The 13,367-nt window shown below is 47.9% G+C and overlaps 1 protein-coding gene across 3 annotated transcripts in view; it reads left to right on the top strand.

Annotated features, from left to right (window-relative positions):
- The window catches only part of AFF1 (AF4/FMR2 family member 1), a 116,223-nt gene extending 102,856 nt beyond the window's left edge, over window positions 1-13,367 (top strand). For all 3 annotated transcript variants that reach the window (XM_032997958.2, XM_032997956.2, XM_032997957.2), the window contains 5 exons: window positions 1,314-1,385; window positions 2,015-2,108; window positions 2,211-2,254; window positions 3,588-3,817; window positions 6,539-13,367. In XM_032997958.2, coding sequence (XP_032853849.2) covers window positions 1,314-1,385; window positions 2,015-2,108; window positions 2,211-2,254; window positions 3,588-3,817; window positions 6,539-6,660 — 562 coding nt within the window. In that variant the 3' untranslated portion in view covers window positions 6,661-13,367. The remainder of the gene's footprint in view (window positions 1-1,313; window positions 1,386-2,014; window positions 2,109-2,210; window positions 2,255-3,587; window positions 3,818-6,538) is intronic.

The following is a 13,367-nucleotide window of genomic DNA, read 5'->3' as shown; positions in this document are numbered from 1 at the left end:
GACATGCCACCCCTCGCCTCTGTGAATCACGTATTTAAGAACTATCATGAGATCCAACATTGACTACAGAAGATAGTATACACATCAACATCAGAACAAAGAGAAAACAAAACCCAACTGAAACAGGAAAAAAAAAAATTCCCCCCACCAAAATAAAAATAACATTGACAAAATACTGAGACACAATACACAAAATCCACCCCTGGTCCCTTCACCACACCAGAAAAAAAACTTCCCCACCATTACAACTACAGAAATTCTAAAGATCATTCCACGAACAGAGTTCAGTCTGTATTTTGCTCATTACCTCTCCCAATTAATATCCTTATCAAATCACATCCCTCAAGCCCCACGTTGGGTGCCAAAAAGGACTGTTGTGGTTTGAGCCCGATCAGCAGCCAACCACCCCGCAGCCGCTCACCCACCCTCCCCCCCGACCTGGGAACGGGAGGGGTAAAGGGAGACTCGCAGGATGAGATAGAAACAGTTTAATAACGGTAATAAAATGAAAACAATGACAGCAATAGAAAATATAAACGGGCAATGCACAATGCAATTGCTGACCACCCGCTGACCAACACCCAGCCCGTTCCCGGCCAGCGATCCCGAAATACCAAGATCCTGCAATCACAATCCTGGAAGCGAGAGAGAACCCCCCCATACCAGCTGCCCCTCCTCTATACAGTGAGCACGATGTTCCATACTATGTAATATTTCATTGGCCAACTTGGGTCTGGTGCTCTGGCCCTGCTCCCTCCCTGCTGCTTGTGTACGGGCAGGACACGGGGAGTTGGAGACTCCTTGAAATCTCAGCAGCAGCTGAAAACATCAGTGTGCTCTCAGCATTCTTCTCATACCAAACCCAATGCTGAATCTAAGACACAGCACTATTCTAGTTACCAAAAAGGAACATTAACTCTATTCCAGCCCAAGCCAGGACAATCGGTCTTGTCTGGAAATACTTGAATTGATATTTCATCTTCAGTAGCCAGGGGCACGTCTGGGCCCCAGGCCTATAGGTGGTCCATGGGGGGCATCTACTTATAGGGATGTTGCCAATTAATCAGAGTTAGAGGAGAGTGAGTCACATAAGGGACCACATCTGTTCCTCTGCATTGAGAACAAGGCATTTTGAGACATAGACCTCTGCTCAAGACCATCCAAAGCACTTGCTGCCAGGATTTAGAACTAAGGGCAGATCTCCTGACTTTTTGAACTGGTGTTTGAGATAATGGCATGCACTGATTTTTCGTAAACACTGGGACTTCAGAGCACTGATGGCTGACAAGATTCTGTTTATTTTGTTTCCTTAGATTCGTCATGACATTAAAATCCTTTACGGACTCCTCAGCATCTTCACATGAAAAAACCTTTGCTGTGTTATGGTGCGTAACTGTTCTTCCGTGCCTTCATCTTCTGGTTTTGGACTTGATAGAGTGAAGACCTATTACTTTCAGGGGTGAAGGAAGGAGTTAAATGGGAATTGGAGGTCTGCAAGGGAAAAAAAATCCAAAACAATATAAAAACTAGATTGAACTGGGACAGCTCTAAAGTGGGCTGGGATATCACAAGGGACCACATGTGGAAGGCGCAGGCTCTAAAATTTGATCTGCTGGTAACTTGAGAGTGCAGAGGGCTTTCACCTAAGGTGAAAGAATGCAATTTGGCTGCCCGAGTTTGAGCCCTGTAACTGAAGCTGTAGCTGAACATAGCTAAGACACTGCTGGGTGGGGGCTTTCTCAGCCCATGCCACCTATAAGAGTTGGGGCACATGTTTATGTAAAGGACCAGACACGGCCCTTTCTTTTTTGTGGTTTTTTTTTTTTTCCATTTGTGTTTTTTTTTTTTTTTTACAGTCTTTTTTTTAGGATGAGAAGGAGGAGGAGCAATTTTGAGCTTTCTTGACTCTGCAGTACAGCTGATGTGTGCCTGCCTTTGTCCCGCAAGGCTGATGGCTGCTGAGCAGTCAGCAGTGAGCGTGAACACTGACGCTTGTGTGTGTTTCTGTTCACAGCATGCGCTGCCAGTCCATTCTGCACATGGCAATGTTCCGTTACAAAAAAGACACTGCAATGAAGTATTCCAGGATCCTGAATGACCACTTCAAGGTAGGGCATGCGTATTACTAGGCTGCCAGCTGGATGGCTGCAGTAGTTACTGATGTCAGCTGAATAGCCCAAACCTAACAAGAGTTCTGTTCCTTGCTGCAGAGTTCTTCCAGAGTTACACAAGCACCTTCTCCATGTGTTGCAAGGTGAGATTTAATGTTGTAATGTTTCCATAAGGGTGTGAGTGAAAACAGTAGCTGGAGTTGCAAGCTGCATTTGAGAGTGCCTCACCACTTGTTCTTTCTTGCCACCTGAAATCATACTGTTAGGGGCATGAGTATTTCTGCTCTCTCTTCCCTGTCTTTTCTCATTGGAAAGGGGTGGGGTTTTTATGTTACGAGGTCCAGAGTTACCACGTATCAAGCAGAGCAGTTCTCCACCAGAGAAGCAAGGAAGGTATTGTCACTATGCTCTCTCAGGGCCCCTGTTGTTGTCGTCATCTGTTAGACATCCCTTGAGATTTAATGGGATACCATCCCCATCTCCCTAGCAACTGCCCAGTAGGATTATGCCTTCACCTTGTAGTAGCATAACTTCAATATTTTTCTCTTTAGCTCGGTCACCAATTAAGCAAAAGAAACTAATTTTCTCATTTTTGGATTGTTGAGCATTTTGTCCTTTCTGTGTATCCGCAGCAGCGGTGTTGTGTATGTGGCAGCAAAAGTAAAAGGCAGGCTGTCACGTAGCAGTGTTTGACCCGATGCCCAGCAGACTGGGCCTGTGTTTTAATGACAGTGAGTAAGAAAGAGTTTTTCTTTGTGCTGTGGTAATTGCATTTGGCAGACAGCTACCCAGCTCCATGTCTGTCCCTTTTAAACTCTGTGGTTGAGAAAGGGTTGTTTGGTCTTTAACAGTGATGCTGAAATTCCAGTAATTTTTCTGCCACCTTGCACAGTACAGTTTATTGGGAAGTAAATGGTCTCCCAAGAGCAGCGGTGGAATCCCTGTCGTATCAGTGACTAAAATTAGGTTGGTTGAAGTGGTGGGGGGTGAAGTGATGCGATGAAGCCAGCCTGGGTCTGGGAGGCGGGCAGCTGACTGTATTTAGCTTTCCTAGGTCTATAAATAAGTGTGTGTAGGCTGACCTGGCTGCTTTGCCTAGCTGTCAGAAAGCTCCAGCCTCCGTAGGTGGGGAGCTTCAGCATGCCTGAAATGGAAGTTGTCTGGAAAAAAAAAACATTTAGATAATCTGGTGAAGGCTCCCACAAGTAGGTGTAGGTTTTGGAAGGTGGGTGGGTGACCCTTTCTGATGCATTTTCTATTGTCAAGAGGAGTCTGTAGAGTCACAAATCACTTCAAAAACCTTGGCCTTGCACTCGAAGGACAATTACTTGTTACGTAGTTGAACACAGCTCAGTTTTTAACACTCCCTGCTGCAGGCCTGGATGATACCGAATAGCTCTGGGCATAAGATAGTCTTGTGGCCAGCCTTTTAACTCTGAAGTTAAACGCTTGTGATGGTGTTTCTTTCTCCTGCAGAAGCACAGGCATGCCTTCTCCTCTCTCTCCAATGCCCTCTCCTGCCAATTCTGTGAGTTCTCAGCCAGGATCGAATGCTAGCAACTGCAGTGGCAACAGCATTGGCTCTTCAGTCACTGTCCCTTGTAATATCCCAAACATCACCTCTTCCTACGTCAACATCACTTCCTATATCCTCTATGCCTATGATATTTGGGAAAAGGCTGATGCACTGGCCAGGAAGAATAAGGGTAAGTTTTTGCCCTCTGGCTTTCTGGTCTTATGCGTTGTGGTTATGTGTATGTACTTGCTTAAACCCTAACACTCAGTGTAGCAAACACCATACCTAAAGATCAAAGCATGAAATCTGTTGAAACAGCTATGACACATTGGCGGAGATACTTGATGGTGATATATCAATGAGTGTTCCAATTAAAAGATTGTCTTGGCATCCTCAGATATCTTAAGAGGTAAGGGACAAGGGTATCAAGTGCAGGAAAGCAGCCAACTTGCTTCATGGTAACACAAGAAGCGTAAGGGGTTTTTTGCTGTTTGTTTTCCCTTTGGGGCGCTTAGCTTTTTCTGAGTTGGTTCACTTTCTTTAAAAACAGCATTTTTGGCCTGTAGCCATGTGTTTTAGTTGGTTTGTCAAACTTCCAGGTATTTTTGTCTTGAAAACGGTGAAGCTGGCTTCTCTCTGTAACAGAGAAGCTGAGCAGCTCTTGAATTGGAGTCCTTGCTGGGTATGTGACCAGTATTTGCCAGCAGCATTTCCTGAAATTGCTGCTGCTTCTTTATTTTCTAGTTTTGTTGTTAAAAACGTTGTGTTCTCCTGTGGTACAAGCAGTGGTGAATAAGCAAAAGCCCTGGAGTGGGTACAGTTCAGTCTGTAACCTTCCAGCCCACGTGGCATTTCCAGTATCACTTCTCATAAAGCACAAAGTTTTGTGAGCTACTGTGGGTGAAAGGATGTGTTGCCACCATCTGTTGACAAACTTGCAAAAGAAAATAAGCACGACATGCCTGGCTGAATTGTTGGAAGGCTGTAAAAATACTCACACTGAGGCAGTTGATGAAATTCCAGAGGCTTTATAAGTCACCTTTGAATAAATTAATGCCAGTTGTTGGGTGTCCTCTTAGCAAATCTGTGCTTGCAGCAGCAATTCCTGTGTAGTATTTTGGATTATATCCTCAAAAGGCCGATAAAAGACCATCACACAGATGGAGCAGTGGATGCTGCTGGTAAGCCACAGGAGTGAGTCATGGAGGAAAACCTGTTGGAGGGCAGCCTGAGCACAGTCTTGCATCAGTCAAGACTAAATTCAAAACCTGCTCTCTGTTGCTGTTTTAATGTAGGGGAATGATGAGTGGAGTAGTGAATACTCCCAAGGGAATGGATCTGTGCAGGAGAAATGTAAATACTCATGTGGACTTGGCAGTTGTTGTAACTGTTCAGGATGGTGGAGGAGTTTCAGAGCTGGAACTTGTTGATAGCGTAATGTATAGACACTAAGAGGTACAGAGAGTGGGTACATAAAACTGGAAAAAAAAAAAAAAGCCACATCCTTGATTGTTTTATGCAATTCATAGGGTGTTAGAAGAAGAGGAAAGAGCAGTGGCCTTCAGCTACCAAGTTCCCTTAAACAGAGAAGTCGTGAGTCAGTGGAAAGCAATTAGTTGTAACTGATGTTCGAGTCACTTGTGCAGAGCTGAAGTGCTTTCTGGTGGGTCCACAACTAGGTGCTTCCAGCGCAGGACCCAGCTCCTTGCCGTAATTCAGAGCGGTGTCGTGGATCGTGAGGCTGCAACAGGTTGTTTTCCAGCCTCTGATCTCCCACAGCGAGGACAAGCTGAGTTTCTGTGCGTACACGTGAAGTCTCTCTCCTTCCACACGGTGCTGTGGTCACAGATCAGATTATCTTCCGTTTGCTCAGGCAACTTCTGGACTCCTTGTCTCTGCTTGCAGCTCTTCCGTTCCCCGTGGAGGGAATGGATACCCATTTTGCAAACAAAAGCAGGAAAATCAGGGGATATGTGCTCTCTGCTTCCGAAGAGTTCCTTGCACAGCCAAACAGAAATTTTCAGCCCCCAGGTTCAATCTTCACGTGTAGAAAAAGGAGAGCTGAGAATGGCTAGCTTCTGAAAAGGTACTTGGCAACACAATCGAGGTTGGAGGAACTGTGAGGGCCTGGGATGAGACTGTGTCACAGGAAGGCAGGTCATGCAAGAATGTCTTGGAAAGGTGACTGGAAAGGAATTAGGTGTGATAATTTCCCGTAACTCGCTGTCACGTGCACAGACGACCGCTGGCACAGAGCAGGGCGTGCAGCCTGCCGCCAGCTCCCGCCAGGGTCAGATACCCTGCAGGGGCCGTCTCTTGCCCGGGCGGGAGGAGGAGCCCGGTGCCTGGGGTTGGCAGCAGGATAGAGGAGGACTCTGTTAAATCCGCCTGCCGTGCCCGGCTCTGAGCAACCCAAATCAGAGCTGTATAGCCTGGCAAGCCGTACAAATTTTTAAACCTGTTCAGCTGAGAAATCGTGTCTCCAGGGTTGGAGGACGGATGAAGGAAAGGGACCGGTCCGGTGACCAGCTGTGTGTGCTTCCAGCCATCGCTCAGACAGACATCAGCTTTGGCCTGTTTAAAATCGGGGGGGAGCACGCAGTGGGGACTGGGGTGCGAACACCCAATCCTTTGCCCACCTACCGCGGAGTCCCGATGTGCCTCTGAAGCCGGAGCTCGGGGAGGCGGCTGGGGTGTGTGTGCGTGTGGGCGTGCGTGCTCCTGCTTGTGTGCTTGTTACCCTTCCCAGCCGCCTGGTACCGCTGAGCTCTCGGCATTAACGATGTGTTTAACGGGACTTGCCGACTGACAGCGTGCTGCTGCTGTCGCTCCTTGCTGCCCCCTCGCCTGTCGGATGTGCCTGTTGTCTGAAACCAACCAAATGTTTTCTCTCTCCCTCCCCTTTTTCCAGAGTTTTTTGCTGAACTCAGCACAGCGACGTGCGCTCTGGCACTGAACAGTAGCATGGCCGAACTGGTACACTACACTAGACAGGGTTTACAGTGGCTGAGACTGGAAACAAATACGCCTTAACTGGTGCTCAAGGTGGTTAAGTACCTTGAACTTTTTTGCACTTTTGAAGCCTCAGAAACAGTCTGACTTGTTGAATGGATAAAAATTGGATAAAAAGCACCTGCAAGGGAAGATAAATTGAGGTGGGAGGAATCTGGTTACACTGGAAAAACTTTGAATTGTGTTTTTAGGGCAGTGCTTTGCTGCCTTATAAAAAAAGAGACGGAGGAAAGCCTCAGTATCAATGGCACCTTCCTTTAAAACGACAAGAAGTGCAATGAATTGTCTGAATGGCTCAGTGTATTGATGGTCTATAAACATTTCTATTATGAATAACCAGCAGGACAATAATCACACATGAAGAAGTGCCGACAAGAAGGAAATACGCCTCCAGAGGTTATTGTGCAACACCCCACAGTCTGCAACAGTTGTGTGCCGAGATGTCCAAGAAGTGTTTTTGCAAGCACGGATGCAATCTTTGGTGTCTTTGTTCCTCAGATGGCAAGTAGCAACCTCATCAGCACCGAACAGCGTTACGTTACAATAAAAACAGCAAAGTGGTCTGCCTCGCCTGCTTTCCAACCTCACCTTCTTGCATTTATCAGCCAGCTGCTCTCCTGAGAATTGGGGGAAGCCTCTGCCTTCAGTGCTGCAAGTTCACTTTTTAAGTCGTTGCTGCTTTGGTGGTCCTCCTTGCCACGCACACACATGCCCTTAGCACTTGAACTGTTTACTTAGGGTCTTGGTCGGTTTAAGCCTTGCAAGCCAAACACAGTTGGGGCGGCAAAATGACCAGGTGTGGTTGGAAACAGCTCTGCCTGTCTTTTGTGGTGGAGGGATGTCACTCACACCGAGGGCTCCTTGTCCGGTTGCTTTTTGTTGTTTCAGTGAGTTGGGGGGTGGGCGGCTGTACTGTGTCGCTGTGATTGCTTGGACATTTCCGAGTCTGAGAGCATACGTGGGGAGGAGTTGCTTCTGTTTAAGGAGGGACTAAGTGGCTGAATGTGGAACATAGGACAAATTTTGCATTTGGATATTCGCCTGCAACCACTGCTGGTCTTGGTGAATATCTGAGAGCAGGATTTGGTGCCAAAGTAGGGCATCCGTCGCGTGGGAGGTAATTCATGTGCTCTTTCTCAACCAAACTGCAGGATGAGCCCAGCAACTTAGAAATCTGTCAAGGGAACACGAAAGGGAATAATTAGCTGTTCACAAGCATTTTTTCCTTGTCAGGAGCTGCGTTTTTGAAATTGTGATTTTGCAGGTGACAGTAACAGTGAAGGCAGCATCTGCAGCATTCGTGTATTCAATAAGATGACACCTTTCTCTACCCAAAGATTTCCTGTTGTGTGACAGCAGCGTCCTGCCGTCCTCGTATCCAGTAGTGTGCCTTATCCCTCTGGTCCCCCCTCGCGTCCCTTGCCCTGTCTCTGACAGACCCCTGGGAGTGGCGGAGAGAAGGATGGTACCCCGGAATAATTGTGCTTACAGGAAAGAATTGGCTCGCTTTTCCACATAATTTCAGGAAGGAGGAACAGCTCTGCACGCGTGCAGCGGCACCCCCCTTTGTAAAATACCTACTCATAGTTTTGAGGTTCACGAAAATGGACAGGAAATAAATATCAGCAAAAGGTCTGTATTTCCAAAAGCGGTTTCCGCAGAAATGGCCCCCGCCACGAGGAAGCCTGGAGTCATCTTGGCTCTGGGAGGGGCGGGCGGGAGCTTGCTGTGGGCTCTGCCCTCCTCCCGAGCGCAGGGGAGCTCTCCTCTCGCCTCCCCTGGCAGCGCGGGACTGCCAGGGGCCTGGCTGGGTCTTCCCGTACCTTCAAGGGACTGTTCTTTTATGTTTGATTTATTAAAAGCCTTAGTGCATTTCAGGGATAAGCTGTCCTAACCGGTGGAAGGAAGGTCCGTGTCCCGGGCTCCCCTTTCTACCCGCCAGACTTCACCTGTGCTTCTCCCCTAGGTCAGGGACAGAGGCGCTCAGCATTAACCGTTTCGTTCTCAGGAAGCATGGGGATGGCCAGCCGGCCTGAAGGCTCGACGTGAGCTTTGGGGCTCAATTCCAGACTAGTGGGTTGATGCCGCCTTCTGACTTTGTCTTCAAACAAAGCTATTTTTAGGATCACCAGCTGAGGAGGAGAAAGGAAGGAAGAAAGCTTTCTTGAACCGAACCTGAAAACCGCAGTGGGAGGCTGCAAGAACCGTGGCAGAGCGTTAGGGGTAGGCGTGAGGTGAAGCAGGGACACGGGTCCCCCTGGTACTTTTAATTCTGTGCGCACCCCTCTCCCTCCCTGCTGCCAGGCCAGGGTCCCGTGGGCGAGCCGCTTGCTCCCAGCTTGCCCGCTCTGGGGGCAGGGCAGGGCGAGGGGCTGCCCCTGTCCTGCATCCAGCGCGGTCCAGCCCCCGGGCGCACCAGGTCCCGTCCCCGCCTGCCCTTTGGGCGCTTTGCTGCCCAGACGGTGATCAGCTGTTGCCCTGCTCCTAGGAGAGCTCCCGCAAAGGGCGTCAGGCGAGCGAAGTCGGTAAGACGACGCCCAGTGAAGGCGGATGAACTTCTGGCATTTGGTGCTTTACAGCCGGGGAAAGGCAGCGCGTGTTCTGCGGTCGTGCGAGGGCAGCTCCCGCGCTCAGGGCAAACTCCCACGGGCTTCGGAACGAGGTCACGGGCAGTTCATGTCGCAGGCGTGTGAGGGTCTGTGTGGGGGCTCGGTGGAAGCATCAGTACCAAGCGACGTAGCAGAAAGCTATGTTTGGTTTCAGGTCGTGGAGAAGACTGTTTAAATAATAGGTAATATTTAAAAAGCCATCGTGTTTCAACCTTGAGCCAGGTCAGAGACCTGCAGAGGGTTAGGAAAGATGCTCGTTGTTTTCACTTGGGCCTGTTCAGGCCTTTTAAAAAAAAAAAAAAAAAAAAAAAAACAAAAAACAAAAAAAAACAAGCCACAAAAAAACTCAAACCAAAACATAACAGTGGAGGAAATAGCATTTGCCATTAGGAAACAAAACCATGAATCCAAGAAAAAAGAAACAGAGGTGATGGTTGAGTGCCAGGAGAGGAGGTGGCAAAGCAGCATCATTTCCATGCAATATTTATTTAGAAGAAATAATACATGTCGAAATTGTCAAATGTTCTATTTTTAGGATGCCGTTTATTTAATAGCTGAAACCCCCACTTCAGTGGGGGCAGAGATCTCTTCTGTAACTGAAAGTCACAAGTCTGGCTGCAATGTCCTTGTTTTCAGTTTTGTCGTCTCCCCTCCCTCTCGGTTCCCCTTATAAATCTGTACATCTTAAACTTATTTTGGGAATGTATGTCCCTCTTGTAAATAACTTTTGCTGCCCTGTGTGTGATGGAATTTCCGAGATGGTTGATTCATTCATATGGGGAAATAAACAATAAATGAAGTAGCCTGTTTGTTATGAGTTGTTGCAAGAGTCCTCGTGTCCTCAGCTGCCTGTAGAGAAATTGTAGTTTGCCTTTTCTCTCTGAATGCTCTTAGTGTTTCCCTTCTGAATGAGGTTTTAAGTATGAATTTCTGTGCAAGAAGTCTGTTTCAATTGCTCTCCTGTTTATCACCCCTTGCCCTTTCCTTCAGGAACAAGAACGGGTGCAAATCTAGATGCTCGGAGTGGCAGGAGGGTCACAACTCAGGACATCAGCCTCCTGGCCCCCCCGAAACGGCTGCGGGGAAGGTTGTGCTGGGGTGACCCGCCGAGGGCCACCAGAGCCTGGCTCTGAGCGCCCACTGACGGGGGAGATCCCGGGAGTTGGTTTCATGCGGTTGAGCAAGGTAAACAGCACGGAGACAAGGCCCAGGGCCGGCGCCTGAAGCGCGCTGCTCTGCCTTTGTCACAGAAGGTGCTGCAGGGCCGGGCGCTGGGAGGAGGCTCTGCTCAGGGCTGGGCCATGGATGTGTTTCTGAAGTGCTGCCAGGGGGATTTCCCTCAGGGAATCCCACAGGGTTTCCTTCTCCGAGCTTCTTCTCGTTGCTTGTGCCGGGTGATCCCTTTGCTATGGCCTCGCGCTTCTTGACCGAGACTCTTCCCGCTTTTTGTTTTATGTCTGGCAATGTCCCTGCTCCTTGGAAGAATGATTTTTGCATCTCTCCATGCACTATTGTGATATAATTCGTGTGAATAATTCAGGTCTTTTCTGCAACAGGCATTTGCACCTAAGATGTTTGCTAATAATAGATACGGTTTTCTAATGTATTTTTGCAAATTGTAGAGGTTACTGAAACCTGTTTTAATAACCACTACATGTGTTGCTGTTACAGATGTTGTGTATAGAAATGCACGCTTTTTTCGGGTCAGTGCACTTTTTCACTGCACTCTTAAAATCCCAGTGGCAAAATTGGTGTGGACATAGGAATGAAAGGAAGAAATATCTACTTAGTCAAAAAAATGTCCCCAGACAAGCATCTGGTGGGATTTTTAGCTACAGACTAGAGACGAGGAACTTGGTGGTGCCTTTGGTCAGGCAAGGTGGGACTGGGACTCGGTTCACTGCCATCAGTTGGGGTTTTCAAATGGCACGAAACCAAGTCAGCCCCAAGCTGATTGCCAGATGCACGGAGGGTGAGAAGAGCACATGGGAAGATAGCTTGTGGTTGTGGCCATTAATATCTGGATTAAGCATCTGTGTATTTTTTTGTTCTGGTTTCGGTGGGATGTGAGGGATAGTTGGACGTGAGCTGTCCTGTCTGCTGGCCAGGCTGGAGCTGCTTTCCCTGGCTCCTTTGCATCCTCTGTCCCACCATCTCCTTCCCCCTCGCACCCCAAGAGGTATGTTTCCCACGTTTCTTGCCTGGGGCAAAAGCAAGGAGGGTTAGTTTTGGAGGTGGGATGGAGATGGGGAGTGGAAGGGGTGCAGAGGAAGGAGGTGTGATGTGCCAGGGAGGGAGAAGGGGGAGCAGGAGATGGTGGGGCTGCAGCAGGCATTGGCCGCCCTGCTCAGCTTTCTGCCCAGGGCAGCGGCTCCCCTTGGCTAAAACAGCCAAAAAAAAAAAAAAAAAAATTGGGATTGTTTTCCAATAATATTTTGTTGTTGTTTTTTGTTTATTTATTGAGCCTTTATTGACCAAGCCTAACTTGGCAACTGTGTTTAATTTATTTCGAGATTTGCTATCCATTATAGATGACCCCGCTTCCTCTCTTTGGCTTGGCTTATCCTTTCCAAAGACAAATGTTATTTTTGGCAAAACAGCTGCATATTAAAGTAGCCTGCAGTTTCTCAGCCCTACGCTGCTCTCCAAATGCTAAGACAGCCCATTGGCAGCCTGTGCTCTTTTTATATTAATTGCACTTTTAGTAACCCCTGTCACTACCCAAAACCAATAGTGTTCCTGGGCCATCATCCGTGTTTCTGAACGTGTTTCCGTAAACTCTGTGTTCCTGCAACGAGGACTTGTGCATGTTACAACGGCAGCATGCAGTCGCTGCTCTTTTGCAATGTGTTTTGTCAAGGTACAGAGTTCCTGGAATTTCTGACAGGTTTTCCTCCTCTACTGCTCAGTATAGCTGAGGTTAAGGTTTTCTTTGGGTCCAGTGTTTCATATCACAGCAGTACAGCAATGCTGTCCACTTTGGTTGAGCCAGCAAAACGGCATCCCAGCCAATAGCTTTTTTTTTTTTTTTTTTTCCTGTTCTCTTTCCATATTTGAAGGCACATATCAGCCCGTATGTGATCTGTGGCGGCTGAAAGGTATTTCTGAAAGTTGCTCCAACCTGTGCAACTTTTTGCTTGTTACGCGTGAGGTGCAGCAGGCTCTGAACTTGCCCAGGAGCTCGGAGAAGAGCTAGTTAGGATTCGGGGTTGGTCTTTTTGCTTTGTCTTGTTTTTCCAGAGGGCCCTGGGAAACGGGGTTGAGCAAGCCGCGATCTGCAATCTGCAGAGCAGGGCAGAAGCTGAGGTTTTCACGGGTGGCGTTGTCTTTGCAACGTGCATGCATACGGTGGTGCCGTGGGAGGGCTCACGTCATCAGGCTCCCAGGCGGCACGGGAGCTGTGGCACGCTGGGCAGACCGCTGCCTGTCTGTTCAGCTGCTGACCTCCCTGTCCTTGCATTTCTAGGTCATTTCTGTGGGATTTTTATTTCAACCGTTATCATATGGGGTTGGGGATTTTTTTTTTTTTTTCACCTCGCTTTACTCATCATCTTGGAGCGTAAATGAAATCTGCGATTCTCGGTGAAAATGTCCTTAAAAAGTAATTGGCAGGTTTCCTGAACGTGGAACCCTGGTCTTAAACCTGTTAAATGGTCCTTGTCCTGTGGGGAGTGACACTCCAGTCCTCCCTCTCACAGCAGCTCTTCACGTGCTGGGACACAGGAGTGGCCTGGATGCAGGAGAGGTGCAACGTCTTAGAGCCCCGTGGAGAAATGAGGATGCCCAACCTCTCGCAAAATGGTCTTCAGTGGGAAAAGATGTGCAAATAAGTGAGGGGAGGAGACTGCTGCGTTCGGCTTCAGCACTGAATCCGCACTCTGACGCTTCTGTGAATTGGAACTACCTGCCTTTTACAGTCTTTTTCAAAGACAAAAATCGGATCTGTGATACAGCTTAAAAAAAAAAAAAAAGTAAAAAAAAAAAAGTCTCTCCAAAGAAATGGTGCCACAGATCTTTTGTTTTTGTATTCTGTACTGAGGATGAATTGCTGCGTGTGTGTATGTGTGTGTATATATATATATATATATATATAAAAAAGAATTAAAATATGAATTTTGA

This window comes from Tyto alba, unplaced genomic scaffold (genome assembly GCF_018691265.1).
Source record: "Tyto alba isolate M040663 unplaced genomic scaffold, T.alba_DEE_v4.0 Super-Scaffold_23, whole genome shotgun sequence".
In the NCBI taxonomy this organism is placed as follows: Eukaryota; Metazoa; Chordata; class Aves; order Strigiformes; family Tytonidae; genus Tyto; species Tyto alba.
The sequence above is the reverse complement of the archived record's forward strand: the minus strand, read 5'-3'. Positions and strand labels throughout refer to the sequence as shown.